The 18,543-nt window shown below is 41.4% G+C and overlaps 1 protein-coding gene across 2 annotated transcripts; it reads left to right on the forward strand.

The window, feature by feature from the left end:
• Positions 1–296: 296 nt before the first annotated feature.
• On the forward strand, positions 297–9,521 carry slc6a1a (solute carrier family 6 member 1a). Of its 2 annotated transcripts, none has more exons than XM_034087789.2 (15): positions 297–654; positions 1,680–2,060; positions 2,296–2,427; positions 2,597–2,697; positions 2,825–2,934; positions 3,076–3,208; positions 3,892–4,026; positions 4,119–4,222; positions 4,854–4,978; positions 5,161–5,273; positions 6,132–6,263; positions 6,374–6,476; positions 6,749–6,849; positions 7,013–7,180; positions 7,311–9,521. In XM_034087789.2, the coding sequence occupies exons 2-15, from the start codon at positions 1,832–1,834 to the stop codon at positions 7,749–7,751; spliced, it is 2,127 nt and encodes a 708-aa protein (XP_033943680.1). In that variant the 5' UTR covers positions 297–654; positions 1,680–1,831; the 3' UTR covers positions 7,752–9,521. The 2 variants fall into 2 exon arrangements, with proteins under 2 accessions (XP_033943680.1, XP_033943681.1); XM_034087790.2 differs by lacking the exon at positions 297–654 and adding an exon at positions 915–995.
• Positions 9,522–18,543: the final 9,022 nt, after the last annotated feature.

The following is an 18,543-nucleotide window of genomic DNA, read 5'->3' on the forward strand; positions in this document are numbered from 1 at the left end:
ATAAGTGTTTGAGGTAAATACCCTGAATTAAATACCTTTTAAAAAAGCCCCAAAATTGACCAATTTTGAGAACTTTGAAATTGGGTTTGTCTTAATTTTTCTGCAGTTTTTAGGATTGCAAAACGTGAATGGCTATAGGTCAAGGCAAAACATGTGAATAGGTTTTTATTATGAAAACGGAGGGAAAGAGTACAACATTTTTTTTGGAAATATTAAAAAACAAACTGCAAGTGCGATGTCAGTGTAGCCTATAGATGATGATGAGGAGGAGGAGGAAGAGGAAGAGGAAGAGGGGGGCGACTTTGAGATGACATTGAGGCTGTGTAGATGGGAGTTGAGTCTCTGGTTGTTGATGTTAGACAGTCGCACAAGGCGAAGCGGCTGCTGCCCGTGTTGATTCAGCCTCCTCCTCCTCTTCCTCCTCCTCCTCTTCCTCCTCTTGGTCTTCAGTACTGCTCCCCGCTGGACAGCTCCTGCTTGGACATCTCTAACGCTGCATGGTCCCTTTAAGTCTTTTAATGGAAGTAACATCTATTTATGTTCCAAGAAATATTGGGAGTTTACAACTTCATCCACAGGAGGAATCTAAGGATACCTCGTTTCGAGATTTGTGGCAGGCAGCGTATCCTCGGCGGCACACAGCACAGATTCATTGTGAGTAAACTGGTTGGTGAAATATTGAGTCTGCGTGTGTGCGTGTTTGGAAACCTCATACTAACGAGTCTGGTTAATGCATGTCTCTTTTTTAATGTGTCGTTGCAGCGATTGTGCGTGTGATTAAATTGTGAATGAGACTGTCAGTGTGTTGCTGGGGTCAATGTAATGACTGCACGATGAGTTCTGCACCTACACGCTACAGCCAATTAAATGCCGAATTGATCGCTGTTCGCTCGTCCATTGGATGGTGCAAATGTGGAGACGCTATTTCGTGCGTTTGATAACATGTTTAGTTCTCAATTAAGCGCATAGAATGGGGTGGATATTTGTGCAGCTTGGTGAGTAAAGATTTTACTCATTGGACATCCCTTTGTCTCTAGTATGCGTTTTGTGTCCCAGTTTATTTGAGACCTCTCCGTATCAATTCTGCTTGCAATTTTGTATGTGGATAACTGTTTGGAGAGTCTGCATGGGAATTGTTGGACTCCACTTTATAATGCGTTATTATCGCCGGCTGTTTGCTATTGCTGCGGTGCGTCTTGCGCGTGGAGTGCATGTTTGGATCGTGTAATTTGTCTTAAAGTTTTCTTTTTTTGTCAGAAACATCCATTTCACTTTTTGTGTGTGGCTGTATTAATTGCAGACTTTGTTAAGGCGATCATGTGTGTGCTGATCTGGTTTTGGATGCTGTTAATTGACGCGAAATATGTCGTATGTGTTTTAGTTATGGGATAGAATCCAGCATTACTTTGCTAACGATGTTTTTTTTATCAGTGTTTGTTGAGTTCGATAAGAATGAAAATGTGTCAGGCGGTCAAATGATCATGAGATAAGTGCGAGTTTTCAAACGCATATTTCAGTATAAATGAGTGCCTCTTTTAATTGCTATTTAGTAATTCAAATGCATTGTTGAACCTGCCGAGGAGTAAATAAATGCAGTGGAAAATGTGTTTGCTTTACAAGTGACCGTATGTTTAGCGCCTACTGAAAAAACCGACCAAATGCTCTATTCACGATTGCAGGTTAACGGCGATTGAAGAGCCGTGTGTGCACAGGCTTCACCTCCAGACAATTGATCTACGGGTAAGCTCTAGAAACTGCGAAGCTGCTGTCTACGTGGACTGGTGTTGAAGCCTCTCGTCCGACTGCCAGGACCTTTGCAAAACCCAGAGACATGGCGACGAACGGCACCAAAACGGACGGACAGGTCACAGAACTGAACGAGGTGGCCACTAACGACAAGCCCAAGTCACTGGACGTGAAATCCGAGAAGAATCTAAAGGATTTGCCTGTTAGAGAAACATGGGGAGGGAGATTTGATTTTCTCCTGTCGTGTGTGGGTTATGCAATTGGACTGGGAAACGTATGGAGATTTCCCTATCTCTGTGGAAAAAACGGTGGAGGTAAACAATATTTTCACTGCTAATTTATGCAAACTGCATGGCCCATTCAGCTCCATGATGCATATTGGAGCATTTCATTGACAGTGTCGAATACATGAAAATAATAAATAGCCTATCACATATATTTAGAACCATAATTAATAGACATTGTGCTGAAGTGTTTTAAGTGATGCGTCAGTGCAGTTGACACTGTTGTTTTTTTAATGTATAACTTGATTTACTTTTATCCATGCAGGAGCCTTCTTGATTCCCTATTTTTTGACCCTAATATTTGCTGGGATGCCCTTGTTTCTACTGGAAACCTCCCTTGGTCAATACACCTCTATTGGAGGGCTTGGTGTGTGGAAACTGGCTCCTATGTTTAAAGGTATACTTCACAAAAAATATTTTTGGACAAAAGTGTCTTTATATGAGGCCTGTCTTAAAAATATGTATGGTGTTCGTTGCTTTCAATGATTTAAGTCAGGATTTATGAAGGCCAAATAACACATATCCAATGATAGTTTTACACTGCCTAATTCATTTCTGTATGATAGGTGTGGGCCTTGCAGCAGCTGTCGTGTCCTTCTACCTAAACATTTACTACATTGTAATCATTTCGTGGGCCATTTACTACCTGTACAACTCCTTCACATATGTAAGTATTACATAGTATGCTCATGTGATTCATAAAAAAGCTAAAACCAAACCTGTGATATGTGTAAGAAATATAACATCCATAAAAGTGTCAAGCAGGAAAAAACACCATCATTTTTGTTTTGCAGGACCTTCCATGGAGCTCATGTCACAACGCTTGGAACACAGAGAAATGTTATACAAACTACTCCATTGTAGATACCACCAATCTCACCAGCTCAGTGGTGGAGTTTTGGGAGTAAGATATTGACTGCTTTCTTTTTGCTTTAACAGCAGCAGAGCTTGCATCCCAGATACACATACAAGAGAGCCTCCTCTGCTGCATGCTTTTCCCCCCTGTGTGTATAATAGTCCCATTGTTGCTCGCTCTGACTTACAGGCGCAACATGCATCAAATGACCGATGGCTTGGAAAAACCAGGCCAGATTCGAGCGCCACTGGCAATAACACTGGCCATCGCCTGGGTCCTTGTGTACTTCTGTATCTGGAAAGGGGTTGCCTGGACAGGGAAGGTAAGACGTTTGCCAAATGTCGGTATCCAATACATCTTATGCAATACTGCAACCCACAAAATTTCAGAATTATATATGTCTAAATGTCTAATATAACCTCATCATTCATTTAGACTGCAGTCAGCGTTGTCAAGACTGATTTTATAATAAGAGAAGAGACATCAAACACTCATGTCCACTAATCCCACTCTGCCTCATGGTGGCTCCTCTAATTCCAATTCTCCTGACACGGTGTCTATACCGCGTGTGGATTGATGATAGGAGGAGCATACGCTACAATCTGGTTTCCTCCTCTCCCTTTACTTGGAGCAGTTTCCCTCCCTTGTGATGCCACATTTAGAAAGTCGAGTACATCACGTGTCCATTGCAAATAACATTTGTTTTGGTCACAAAATACCCCACCCCCTGCACAGTGCACACGCTGCTCACAAATTGCTTGCACAGTATTATAAACGCACATAGCAATTGAAAGTGAAGCTCCAGGGAATTCTTTCCCAAATATTTGGTCTTTTTATCTGTTTAGATGTTTTCTTTATTCGGAAGAAGACAGAACATCTTAAAAACCTTCATGAAAATGTCTGTATGGTGCTCAAATTCGAAATGTTTAAATTCTGTATGCATCATACATTTACTTATAGTTCAGTGGTGTAATGATGCTGATCCTGCTGTCTCACATTGTACAGGTCGTTTACTTCTCAGCTACATATCCCTACTTCATGCTGTTTATTCTCTTCATCCGTGGGGTGACTCTACCTGGAGCTATGGATGGAATTATGTTCTATATCACCCCTGATTTCGCAAAACTCAAAGAATCTGAGGTAATAAATGCATATCATTCATACCCATGTACTGCATGCCTGAAAGAGGAGAGCTCGGCATCATGCAGCTAAACGATGTGCTTCTTTGTCAGGTATGGCTGGATGCAGCTACGCAGATCTTTTTTTCCTACGGATTGGGATTGGGCTCACTTATAGCTCTGGGCAGCTATAACCCTTTTAAAAACAATGTTTACAGGTAAGACTGGTGATGATTCACGACTAAAGATAATCTCTGAGAAAGAGATAAAGAACGCTGGCAAATTGAATTTAATCAGAGCAAGTCATAATGGCTGGAGATGGCGGTAATTAAATTGCTGCTATTTAACTGTATTGTATGCTCCCATTAAAGACCATATTCAATGATACTTTGTAAGAGCCCTTTAAGGGTCTTATTAATGAATTGAATAACAATGTAAGGAGAAGGCTGTTTCTCGTCTCGGTGTGCGTGCGAGAGGGAGGAAAATAACAAGTGTGATTGCAAAGCCTGAATGTTATCTCCTGCAGCACCATGGTTCTAGGTCACATCAACAATTAGTTACATCAAAATAATTGTGTTTATTTTGTGCGCTCTAGATCTACATTTATGAAAACTACATGAAATCATTTTCATGATTTATCATTAGTTCTTTAATAAGATCTGTTTAAGTCTGTCATAAACTATACAAATGTTCAAACATCTGTATGACCAAAAGAAATGAATAGCAGTGATGTATCCTCACAACTACCCTTTCAGACCTCAGTCTCTTTGCAATGTTTATGGAAGCTTGACACAGAGAAAGAAAAGAGTCACGATATCAACGGGTCTATTTCATGTTTCCTCTCTCCAGAGACTCTATCATTGTGTGCTGCATCAACTCTTGTACCAGCATGTTTGCTGGCTTGGTCATCTTCTCTATTGTTGGCTTCATGGCAAATGTGACAAAGAGACCCATAGCAGACGTAGCAGCTTCAGGTAAGATGTTCTTCTTCTTTAATGTTTCTGTCGCTGCACACACAAAAGGAGCACTGTCATTGATACTGACTACTTAATACAGCATTTATCATCACTTCTATCTGAATGTGTGTGGTTGCTGTCACATCAGGGTACTATCAGTATAACCCTGATGAAATATGACTCTCCTATTTGCTATCCAGGTCCTGGCTTAGCTTTCCTGGCCTACCCTGAGGCTGTAACCCAGTTGCCCGTGTCTCCTCTCTGGGCCATTCTGTTCTTCTCCATGCTGCTCATGCTGGGGATAGACAGCCAGGTAAGGGGCTTGGGGATGATCTGCTCACGGGCTGACCTAAATATTTAAATGCAGGTACATATCATGCTGCCCACCCCTGGTCTCTGCATGATAAGCATGCAATTTGCTCCTCACGGACAGATATAGCTGAGCTTTGACATCAGCTGTCAGGTCTTTTTAAGGCAATTATATCACCTCTATGTGCCGCAGGTCTTCCTGTCTGTGTGTCTTACCCTTGTGTATGCTATTTCAGTATGAATAGGCCACATCAACAAACAAACAATAGCTCACGACAGGCCGTGGTATATGCTCATTATATCACAGCTAAGGGGCGTGGTTCGGCCCGACTGTATACTGTTTTTCTCAGACGCGGAGGGATACTGACTTGTTGTGAAAAGTAACTTACAATTCTACCCGTGGTATACGCTCAGTATATCACGGCTAAGAACCAATCAGATTACTTGATTTGACTTGTCCGTTTTATAAATGCAGTTATATAACCACCAGAACTCCAAAGTATAAGACACAAATGTATGACCAAATTGTAAATTGGGTAAATAGTCTTTGCATATCCGAGCCATTGCCAGAATGGCCTGCAAGAAGTGGATGCTTGGTCATTCAGAAGATTAGGTTAGTGTTTCTGTCCCATGGTTCAGTGCACACAGCAACTCTTTATCATCATCAGTCAACCTAAATACCAACATAACACTGAATAAAAAAAAGTTTCTACAAAACATTCACAGACCTCTACAAGATAAATAAAAATAACAATGTATGTATTGAAAACATATTTGTGGTAAAGAACAAAAAAGCAGCAGATGCATATAGTGCACATGTCCACACTATCTTAATTGTGTTTCTATTATTCTGTTTTTTCAGTTTTGCACTGTTGAAGGCTTCATCACTGCACTGGTGGACGAGTATCCCAGAGCTCTTAGGGGAAGGCGAGAGATCTTCATCGCGGCCGTCTGTTTCGTGTCCTATATAATTGGACTTTCAAACATCACACAGGTACAGCAGAGGCGCCGTTTTTGTTATTAATGGCACACAATGAGATGCAGCGCAGGCATCTACTTTGTGTAACTGAAGTTGTAACACTTTTCCTGTTTCTCTGTAACCAGGGTGGAATCTATGTGTTCAAGCTGTTTGACTACTACTCTGCCAGTGGAATGTGTCTCCTGTTCTTGGTCTTCTTTGAATGCATCTCCATATCCTGGTTCTACGGTGTGTGTCACAAAAACATTCAAATGTTCTTTACAATTTAACAGATTAAGGTAGTTTACTATCACACGTGAAAAGTTGGGGTAGATAGGAAGGTTAGAAAGTGTCACACCTATCCAGACATGTTTGCGCACCTTTAAACGTCATTCAGCCTCAAGGTCAGGAGAACTCATGTGTTCCACATCACCGTCCTCATCATTATGCATGGCAGATGGGCACAAAATTGAAATAAATTGGTTATGAATATTTTGATCATAGATTAATTTGTCTCGCAGGTGTGGACAAGTTCTACGACAACATTGAGGAGATGATTGGCTACAAGCCTTGTATATGGTGGAAGCTGTGCTGGGTCGTGTTCACCCCTCTCATTGTTGGTGTGAGTACTTTGAACTAATACAACCGTACATCTAATGTCATGACATGAAAAATGAAATAATAAATAAAGTCAATATTACCTGCCTGCAGCCATGTCGCACTGAGACAGCGCTGCCTGTAGTCAGTGTTGTCAGGGTGCATAAAGCGTCTCGTGTCTCCCACAGGGTGTGTTCTTGTTCAGCGCCATACAAATGGTTCCTCTCAAAATGGGAGACTATGTGTACCCAGGCTGGGGTCAGGGAGTGGGCTGGCTCATGGCCATGTCCTCCATGATTCTCATACCAGGATACATGGTCTATATGTTTCTCGGACTCAAGGGAACTTACAAAGAGGTAAGAAGTGTATTTTCTGTTGGGTTTGTTAGGTGAAGATGAGGTCTTGCTAGCCTGTTTCACCATATTTCTATCTATTCTGATTCTGCAAGTTAACCCCTTAATGATTTGTCTTGTTCTTCTCTACCAGCGACTGAGGATAATGCTCCACCCTCCTGCAGTTGTCAGGCGACCTCTGGAGAATGGACCTGAGCAGCAGGCAGAAACCAACACCGCTACCCTATCGAGCCCTGTCAACCCCGCCAGCCCTGTCAGCCCGGCCCCGGCCCCGGCTAACCCTGCCAGCCCCACCACTCCAGCTCCAGTCAGCACCACCAGCCCTGTGACTCCAGCTAACCCGGCCCCTCTGCCAGCAAATCCAACCACTGCCACTAGCCCGGTGAACCCGGCAACTAGTCCCACTGTCACCATCACCACCGCCACCACCACGGCCAGTCCGGCTAACCCTATTATCACAACTGTTAGCCCGACCGTCCCACCACCCAACCCAGCAAGCCCAACGGAGCCTATTATCCCCCCAAACCCAACGAGCCCAACCTCTAACCTGACCAATGCAGAGGCCAATGTGTAGACAACAAAGAAACCCTCATGGAGCACGTTGACAAAAGAGAACATTACAAAGGACTTCCAAGATTTTAATTGATTCACCTACCTCCAGGGGCAATATGTGATCAAAACTGATTTTCAAACCATCTTTAATTTTTTCTGCATTTGTAAAAACCATACCAATTATGTCTTATTGTTGGTTTTCATTCAGAAAACAATGTCAAAGACTGTTAGTGTTGACAAATACAACCATACATCTGAGTAAAAAAAAAAAATATGTAAACATACTGTGTAATACTGTGAGAAAAGAAAAAAACAGAGATATAGTTTAGAGATTTGTTGAATATCTTCATGATTCAAGTAAATACCGTGTGAATATAGTAGATGAAGTAGTGAAAAATTGACATCATTGAAGTGGAAGGGATGTCGTCAATTTTATTGTGGATGTTTACCAAACCTCACACAGTTGTCTCTTTTCCAAACGTTGCACTCTGTGAGGTAAACTACAGGCCACAAGACAAACGGGGAGTAAGCACAATGCCAATAAGAAGTTCATGTTTAGGAGCTCTTGCAAAAGATGTTGTGTGTGAGAGAGACTGTTATTTTTCCTTCCTTTTTTTTCAGTAAAAAAAAAGGGGAAACTTTTATGTGATCGAAACATTTTTAGAATTATTTTTAGGATGTTTTATACTATATGTGTTGTGATGGAGGACCAAAATCAATAGGCAGACAAAAGCAAAAACTATGCCATTTAGTGTTTGGTTGGCAAAGCACAGGGTACAAAGAAGTACAACAAAAAAAAGCACGGGGTTAGAGAAGTGATTTACAAACATTGACTATCCCTTCATGCTGACAGTCAATCCTGTTTACGTCTTGCATGCTTTCCTCAGGAACATCAGTGAAAACTTTCTGAAATGTCTCCTGACGAACAATAAAAAAAGAAGAAGAGAGAAGGCCTTAAGCCAATACACCAATTTCAACAAAGCCATAGTCTGTTTACATGACTGGCAGAATTACAAAATACAACTTTGTATGCTAGCACAAAAACCTGGACCAACTCTGTGTTTAAGTAAAGTCTTTTTTATGTGTAATGATCAATTATAGTTTGATCAATATGTATTCAGCAATACATATGTAGATGTATAAGTCCAGGCCAGTAAGCAAGTGGTCTGTTTCTCTTTTTGTTTATGTTGTCTTTGCTTTACTAGTGAAAAGCACAAGCTTTAATTTCCCCAGACTTTTGCCATGGCGTGTTAGGACAATGCTAGTTTGCTTCTATGGCAGCTACTGTGAAAGGCATCTGGTTGAACAGAACATGTTTACTTTGAAAAGCAAAACAACTGAGCGAAAATGTGAAATGGCTACAGTTCATGTCCTGTGAATTTTGTATAAAGTTACTCTACCACAGTTTTCTCTGGAACTTTGTTGTAAAACTGTACTGTGTAAAACATGTAACTGTGAATGTCTGTAATACATTGGAAGTTATTGTCTAAATGTTGAAAAAATGGAGTTGCTGTTTTCTGCAATAATATTTTGATCACAGAAGCTAAAGCACATATCTTACAGAAATATACGAGATGATGATGACAATGAAGATACTGAGGATTATATTAAAAATAGAAACTAAGTCTAGTAAAACAATATTGTTTTGTATATTTTTAACTGTCTCGCTGCCTAATGTAAAACATAATATAAACATGATATGTATTTAAATGGTGTCACATGATAAAGCACGATTGTTATGTTATACAAACAGAAAAAGACTGAAAAAATAAAGAATTATAGAAAATATAAATTCAATATATGCCTGGCATATGTCCCTTATAGCATGTGTGTTTCAAGTAGCAACCCCACGCTTTTCAACACTGTTATCAGGAAATTAGGTCAACTGAACTATCCTATCAAAAGACGTTTTCTGCGCTGAATCCTCTAGCAGTAATTGGCTATTGTTTACTCGCTTGTAGATGAACCCTGTTGTCTTTAGTGTATTTCAAGCCAAACATATAGAAACATGTAAGACCAATACATTAACCAGCAGGAATGAAGTGGAATTCAGTACAAAGTGTTTTATAGCTGGATTCATTTTTTGTGTATTTAGAAAGAACCCATGTTGGACGTGTAAAATCAAACAAAACCTCCTCTGTCACTATAGCTTTATTCTACCATGGGGGGAAAAGGGAAATAACCATTACAGTAAAATGAAACATCAAAAGAGAAATAGAGAAAATTGTTTCTAGCCCTTCCTTGCGGTTTATTAAGTGTCAGAAACACAAGCTGATAGAGAGGCCTCGGCATGAAAAACATCCCCACAGAACAGCTCCTGCCCGGGGGCCTGGCGTGCCCACCCGCCCCATCTCCACAACCTCTTATGGCTCTGTGTGTTTGATTCCGTGTATTTGAGTGTGTGTGTGTGTGTGTGTGTGTGTGTGTGTGTGTGTGTGTGTGTGTGTGTGTGTGTGTGTGTGTGTGTGTGTGTGTGTGTGTGTGTGTGTGTGTGTGTGTGTGTGCGTGTGCGTGCGTGCGTGCGTGTGTGTGTGCGTGCGTGCGTGCCTGCATCTTCTCCCCCACCTCCTGCCGTTGCTGCTTCCATTAGCTTCCAGTGTGATAAAAGAGACAGCACCAGCTGACACCACCACAATGACTCGCCGTGGATAAAAGAATGAGATGTCCCCTCTAGTAGCTCGTGGCAAACTGTGTGTGCCTGTGTGTAGCTGTATGTGTGTGTGGGGGGGGGGGGGGGGGGGAGAAAGGGAGGGGGGTGGGTTGTTATGGACAGAAAGCTCTGTTGGAGTGGACTGGGGTTTGAATAATGCCCCTAATGGCAGCTCAAATAAACTATCCCCCTTTATTCCCAGTTGTGTCATTGTATCATTACCTGTGAAAACCATAGATAACCCAAACTGATGTCTTCCATCAACAGGAGCCATAGATCATTGTTTTTGGCAGGGGGAGGACAGCGACGAGGAAGGTCTTGATTAGTTGGGAGTGGGACCAATCTCGCAGAACACCATTAGTCTTCCACAGCTTCAGCAGTGATGGATCAAACGTCTTTACAAATGTACCAATATATATTCAGTATATATTTATATTTATTTTTTTCCAGAGAGGATGTACAAATAGCTGACCTAATTCATAACTTCTTTCTTCTTTCTCAAACAACCAATACTTGCTGCCACCTTAGTGTCATGCTAATTGCTGTGACTCATTGATTGAATTAGGAATGTTGGCTTCATTGCCTCTTCAGATGTTTGATCATAGTTCACACATCACTGAAAATGGATCCTCTATAGTATTTAGATACTTAAAAAAGGTGCAGTAAGACATTGTCACCTAATAATATCTGGATTGGGATTAGTGATTATTTGTGTATAGTTGCTTTTAGAAATCGATGTTACGGTTCTATTGCTCACTTAAAAAGCCCTGGGAGACGGTGAGCTATTTGTCTGACCTCTTATTGCCCTCTGTCCCCTCCTGCACCATGAGATCCTCAGAAGCAAGGCTGCTGGTCGTCCCAAAGTCCAGGTACAAACATAGAGGAGAGAGCCGTCGCTGCCAGGGCTGCCTGAGGAGATCAGAGCGGGAAACTCTTTTTAATCTCTTTTAAAAACCCACATTTTCAGAATAGCCTCTATTTTATTACGTTTTTTCACTGGTTTGTTTTACTGTGTTGTACAAGGTTTATTTTACTTCCTTTGTTTCAATACGGTTTCTACATCATTTCATTCTTTGTATTTAATTGTGTTCTGTTTTTCTCTAAAACACTTAGACAACAATTGTAGCATTGTTTGAAAGGTGCTATACAAATAACCTTTATCCTTATTAAAGGTCTGCCTAAAGAGACCTGTCAATATTTGGACAGTCTATTTTATATAGCTGACCCCGTTGTGTCACTAAATCTGACAGGTCACACATTTCAGTGTAACATTTGTTCCTAAGATGACTGACCCCTGAAGACAGCAGTTGAAGATGGTGGAAAAGTTGATGCTGATGTCTAAACAGCTTGGATTTTCACTCAATCACTCTTGCTACTTTGTATTATTCTGTTCTCATTTTGTCAGCCCATGTTCATCAGTTTTCTCTTTCTCGCCTTAATGAGCAAATAAAGAGATCAAGTCCCAAACCCCCCCATCATTTCTTATCTCATTATGTGAATGATCTGCAGCCCATGTATTCTGTCACTGTGATAAAGGGGTGTATTCAGGAAGTGGACCATCAAATATGTACAGTTTGCATGTGTATGTACCAGCACTGTACACATGAATACATATTAAAAAGCACTAATTAATATGACACAATTTTTTATACAATGTCTGGGTCTGTTAGCTCCATTTTGCGGCCAGATCTGAGCGAGGGGACATTGTTTGGTATTTAGCATTTCTTGGCGCTCACTGTGGCGAGCCTATTTTTAAAGTTAAAAAGTGCTTGCAGTTTGGCCGCAAGAGAGGACACTGAAGAAGCAAACTGGTGATCCATGATGCTTTTATGAAAGGATGACAGAACGCTACAGCTTATAAACTCACACAGGCTGCAATGATTAATCCTCATAGCCCACTTAAAGGAAGGGAAACTAATTCTGCTGAAGATGAAAAGGCTGATAATTATGTGTATACTACTCTGTTGTTAACCCCAGTTTTTTTATCGGAACGCCCTATTGGGTTTATGTTGTGGTGGGTCACTGAACCTGCATATTTTTGATGTGGATTTTGTGTGATCATTTGTGACATTTTTCCTCTGGTGCATTTGGTTTGCTCCAGACTTCTGTCTTCTGTCTGAGGTACATTCACCCGAGAATTCAAAGCAAATACATTAATGAATAACTAATCTTTGCAGATGCATGAATCTACATATCAATGTAATCAGAGGATGTTGTGTGCATGGCTATTTCCAGCAGAGGGGCTGAGAGGATGTCAAGCATGCAAAGCCTCTCTGCATATATGCTAATTGGGCTCCATTTTCCAATCTGAATATGAACCTTTCTGAAATGAACTTGTTTACCAGTTCACTTTTGAAGGTGTCATTTTGCACATGCACGCAAACTGCACTGCTGCTTACTTATCAAGCATGTATGCCGTGCAGCTGGGTGAGATTTGAGATTACCGGGTGCACTCTGGGACATGTGAAATTGTGGATTCCCAATGATTTTTTCCGTTTGATACCGTGCTCTCGTGACACAGCAAATATTGCAGTTTGTTCAGGCAGCTCGGCGGCAAGCGGAGCATATGATTTCAGTACAGATGCAAATGTAAGTCTGAATCCCATGCCAAAGAGGTTACTCTGTCACAAATCATAAGCGCTTATCACCCACGTCGTAAGAAATCTATGGGTTTGAATTAACAAATCCCTATACATATAGACCCTTCAAAAAGGACTTCAATTTACATGACATTACCCTTCCCCACTTTGCCGCTTTTGGCAGCTCATAAACCTTCAACATCACACGGAAAACCTTGCACCTGTCTGATGTCTAATGAAAATATGTGTACTATTCAAATGTCTGTTTCTGTACACAGAACTGTATAGTTTTCCTGTATCATCTAAAAAGGGGACGGCATTTTCAATGAAGGAATATTGAAGCATCTGTGACCAAAGTGAATCTCTGTGAGTGAATTTTGAGTCACAATAAAGAGGACGATTTTAGCTAATCAGGAAGACTGTCCCCAGCTACTTTCAGTTTGCTGTAGTGCTTCTTGTCTTTTGTCACAGCTTATAATGTCTCCCCAATGAGTCATTGTAGATTACTGCCTGGGTCAAACCCTGAATGCAAATCAGGCCGAGTGAAGCATTGGAAACTGGAATCAGGGTGCAGGACATATAGGGAAAATAAACTGCAATATTTGTCTTATTGTACATATGTGTCGAATAATTTATTTCTAATTTCAAGTGTGTTTGGCTGAATGTGTGTGTATGGACTGGCATGTATTTGAATATACATTTGTCTTTTTTAGAATATTGGAGCCAGGGTTTTTTCTCATACCAATCGACTATTATCAGAGCAGGCTTTTTCAAAGGACTGAATAGTTTATGGGAAACGTAAGCGAAGGGGAGAAATTCCACATGGTGAGCAAGACATGTTACTCTGCCTGGATGTCACGCACAGTGGGTGCTCTGAATGATCTTGTGCTCTGATGTGAAGCTAGTGGGAGGAAGGGCTAGTTCTCCACTGAAGCTTCTCTAATGGCTTCCTCCTGGATTCCCTGCCCAAAGGGTTTCAGGCCTGTGCTCTACCCTGGGCGACTTTGATAATAGCTGACAAATGAAAAACTCTGCCGACATCAAACTGAGTTATTTGTTTCCCTGCTCTTACACAGAATGGACAACAGAAGAAACGCACAGTTTTGTCCACCGAATTTCATTATTCTCTAGCAAATGTCCTGGAACTTAACCCACACCGACTAGCAATGCTGCACCTCTGTGTGTCCACAGTGTACACATTCTGCTTGTATATGCATGTACTATGTGTACAGTTTGCATAAGCGGATGCACAAACAAGTGTGAATATGTGAAGTGTACAAAAACTCTTGATAAGTGTACAAGGCAGGCAGCTGCTTCAGGCAAAGTGTTATAAAGACCTGCTTTCTAAATGAATTCTTGTCAGATTACGCAGCACACACATAACACTTCACTCCTCAGGATGTTGGCTGAGTCTGCTCAGTTGAGTACAGCTGGGAAGTGAATGTGAGGTGAAAGGTGAGGCACAGGTGAGTAGGAAGGTTCATGACTCATGTCTGTTCATTCAAAGTAATGTTAAAGGTGGGGTAGGTCATTTTGGAGAAACCAGCTCGAGTGCGCGAGAATTTGAAAATACACAGCCGGAAAAAAACTGCCACTTCCTTACAGAGCCCCTCAGATGATTGGTCGTGCTTTTTACAGCGCTACGGCTTCCACAGATGACATCTTTTTATGGATTGTCAAAGCACTTAAGATATTCATTGCTATCGGGATGTTAAGAGCATTCCATGGAATATAACAAAAAGTGTATCTCGAGCCGGTTTCTCAAACGTACCTTTAAGTACATTGAAGGTAATCAAAAACTCTTGCATTGCTGTTTTGTATTAACAGTAGGTGAGAATCACAGTTTCATTGTCTTTGTGCTTTTGGGTGTTGTTCTGTGAGCTGATGTGATTATTTTTGGCCCTATTTTATATGCAAATGTGACAAAGTGACCTCCACACGTGCATTGCATGCATTATCCCTCCTGTTGCATGACATTTTCACTCATGTAGTTATGCCCTTGACTACACTTTATAAGAGGCAGATATTTAAGCTGACCCACATACATAAATATCCCCGCTCCCTCAAATATGAACCGAAAACTGAGGCAAACACGAGAGACACGTACAATGCAATGCTCTGGGAAACATTTTGACGGCCTGTTCAGATGCGGTTGACTCTTTCTGACATGTTAAAAACACACGGGCAACTTTAATAGAAGCACTGTCGTATGCTCACAAGCTCATTCATTCCTTGTTTGTCTCATTCTCTTCCTTAAACAACATGCACACACAGAGGCACACGCGATGATTAAGAGGTCTGAGGGCCTTCAGTGCACGTGTGGACTCAGGGCTGCAGTGATTCACAGCTTTGATGTGGTGCGTGCTTTCTATTCTCATCTGTCAGAGAGGAAACTGTGCTCACTGATGAGTGAGCCGGACCAGGAAGGGACACAGAGTCCTGCCTAGTCTGTCCTTCCTCCTCCTCGGGCACCTCAGCCCCGCTCTCTCCTTGGATATCCTCGTGGATTCATCTTCCTATTATACACACATGCATTTCCAAACATTTGGTCTACCTATGTTGCAAATGTATTATCTTTTAAATTTACACACGGCATCTATTGCACGTCTGTCCGTCCTGGGAGAGGGATCCCTCCTCTGTTGCTCTCCCTGAGGTTTCTCCCATGTTCCCTTCAAACTGGGTTTTCTTCGGAAGTTTTTCCTTGTACGATATTCTGTACACACTGTGAAGACCACTGAGACAAATGTAACATTTGTGATATTGGGCAATATAAATAAACATTGATTGATTGATTGATTGATTGATTGATTGATTGATTGATTGATTGATTCCTCTGACATAAACGGTGACAGGTGAGACGCCCGAGAGCTGCCTACGCACTGCAGGGCTGAGAGACACAGCCGGGATCACTGAGGTCAGAAACCTACTATGACACACGTGAAGGACACATTTCTACTCAGCAGCACAGAAGACATCATTTCACATGGGCAGATGCTATGTTTTTCATATTAAATTAAACCGGATTAGGCTCACATCATATTTAGTTATTCAGTGCTAATGTATTTAATTTAAAATATATCACATCCTCTCCTTTTGTGTAGTGCTTACACAAGGTATAGCCGATCTTTTATCTATTTTGATTAAATTCCTCCTCAAACCTGAATCGAACTTTGAATGCCACTGGTTATTTTCTAAAGATATCATAAGGAATACTAGTGTTATTTTAAAGCTACAAAGATTTTATAATGTAACTATAAAAAAGCATTTGATAAAAAAAGTTAGGATTTGTGGAAATGTGATACTTTTAAATAACTTTACTTTACAATCAATGGCCAACCTTTTTACTTAATTATTTCATCATGTTTCCATATTCTGGCCATGAAATACAACCCTACATTTGATAAATAAGACCGTGGATCTGAGCTTGGAACTATCAAATAGGTCTGACAATATGAAGGGAGGCAAAGTGTTGGAGATGGAGTGAAGTTCCTGTGTCAAACATCCTCTGGCCGGGCCTAATGTCACACCCTATCACTCTGCCTTACAGGTGACCAGCCACTTACGTATGCCGCGTGCACCACTGGACCCCAAACCAGACACTGTCAGGTGGGATAACAGTTTGAGCACCAAACCCACTCTGAAGCCTTTTCATTTGATGCTGCAGCCGCACAGCTCACCGTCTGCACTACTGCAAGCATGTGCAGTGCCCTAAAGATGCTTTCATTCCTGGTTCCTGGCACATTCCCCCGATGCTGAGGACCGGAGATAACCCTGATGCTCCGCTCTCTCACACCACCAACCTCTCTCCATCACTGTTTTTTTTACTGAAATAAGGACTGCTGCTGATCCCAGGTCTTCAGAGGAAATCAAATAGGGCTGAGGCTCATGGTGGGGAGACATGTTATACATACACCTTCAAGCGCCAAATACAGTTCCTCATCCTGTTAGACCACCGTGCAAAGGCTGAACACATTTCTCCTCTTACAGAGTACTTCCTCACACTTGTACACTAACGGATCAGCTTTTTTCTTTCCTTTATCTTGTCATTAGTGCCCTTTAGTCTCAAAATGCGCTGTCTACATTTGGCATTGGGGTAAATGTTCCCCCAGCACACACTCATTATTTCAATACTTACAACGCTGTGGACAGACCCGGCCTCTTTGACAGCCTTTGATGCTCTTGCTCTTTCTCTCTCTGTGTCACCATTTCTTCCACTTGATAGAGACAGGATTTGGGTTTTTTCTAGTTTTGACCTTGTTTTCTATTTATTTCTGTTTGATGTATCGAGGCTACCTGGCTTTGTGTGAGGATGCTGAAAATGTAACTGCGTCACAGTGACAATCATTCTCCCTGTGCACAAAGGAGTTAAAAAAGAGATCTGCAAAACCCTTTCTCAATAGTCATTTCATCAAAATTGCATCATTTTTTTAAGGATGTTTTTCCTTTTGTAAAAGAGGCCAGCCCCTGTGGATACAACGTTAAAGCTACGACGTATTCAACCGTTTTGTAGCTTTTCCGTGAAGCAATTACATTTTTTTAATTAAAATCAATCTCCACAGCTCACCTAATTTGATGCTTTCTTCTGACAGGGTCAAAGTCAAATTCCCTGTATTTGTATATAATACACATCAAATGTGTGAATGAAAGGTGCAATCTAAAGATTTATGTACATGAAGAATCTTGTCTTTCGAACCTGGGGCTTTTTTTTTTCTTCTTTACATTGAACCTCTGACCATTCCCCATTTGCTCTGTAAGCGTTTCAACATGAAGGGGAATGTTGGAGCAGATAGTAAAGCAGTCTACTGTACACTCTCTGGGCCCTTAAGTCTGATAAAACAATGTGCAGGTGGAAGAGAAGAAAAATCAGTAAGGAGCCATTTTTCTGTGCTGGATTGGTCTCTTTGATCTGGAGTGCAGTGAAAGGAGGGCATTATGTAACGTCTTCAGCACACACATGGCCGACTGTGTGACTGCCAAACACACGGGGGGCAAAGGCGGGTGAGGGGGGGGGGCAGACAGATCAGAGGAAAGAGATAGGGCCCTGGAAGACAGGAGTAGTAGATGGACTTGTGAGGGAAAACATTGCTGCTCATATTGGTGTTGGGTCACTTTCCACATTACAGCTGTTTAGTCAAGCCGCTGTAATGTGGGGCCTAACAAGCCTCATAATGAGACATGAGAATGCCCTTTAGTGACGGTTCAAACATGTATCTCCTGCTCAGTGCCCAGTTCTAACTGTTTCAATGCACATCTGTTAAGAGCGTTCATTTGAATAATTACATGGGTTCCTGATCTTGTAGGAAAAATATAGTCTGTAACACGAAATATTAGCCCATCATTTGTATGCCCTAATTGGAAGCAATTCATTACCTTGAAGGAGCACAAAATGGCAGCACAGTCATGCAACTGCAAAGCAGATGGCCCTTAAAATCAATCATTTACAAATCAATCAATAATATATAAAAGTATGAAGTGTAAGCCAACTGTATTGGTAAGAAATAACTGGCTGTGTCAAGCACCATACGGCCTTATGGCAAGCCAAATGTGGCGCGACAAAACAGGTCAAAGATGGAGCATGCAACATG

The sequence above is a fragment of the Pseudochaenichthys georgianus genome, chromosome 7 (genome assembly GCF_902827115.2).
Source record: "Pseudochaenichthys georgianus chromosome 7, fPseGeo1.2, whole genome shotgun sequence".
Taxonomy (NCBI): domain Eukaryota; kingdom Metazoa; phylum Chordata; class Actinopteri; order Perciformes; family Channichthyidae; genus Pseudochaenichthys; species Pseudochaenichthys georgianus.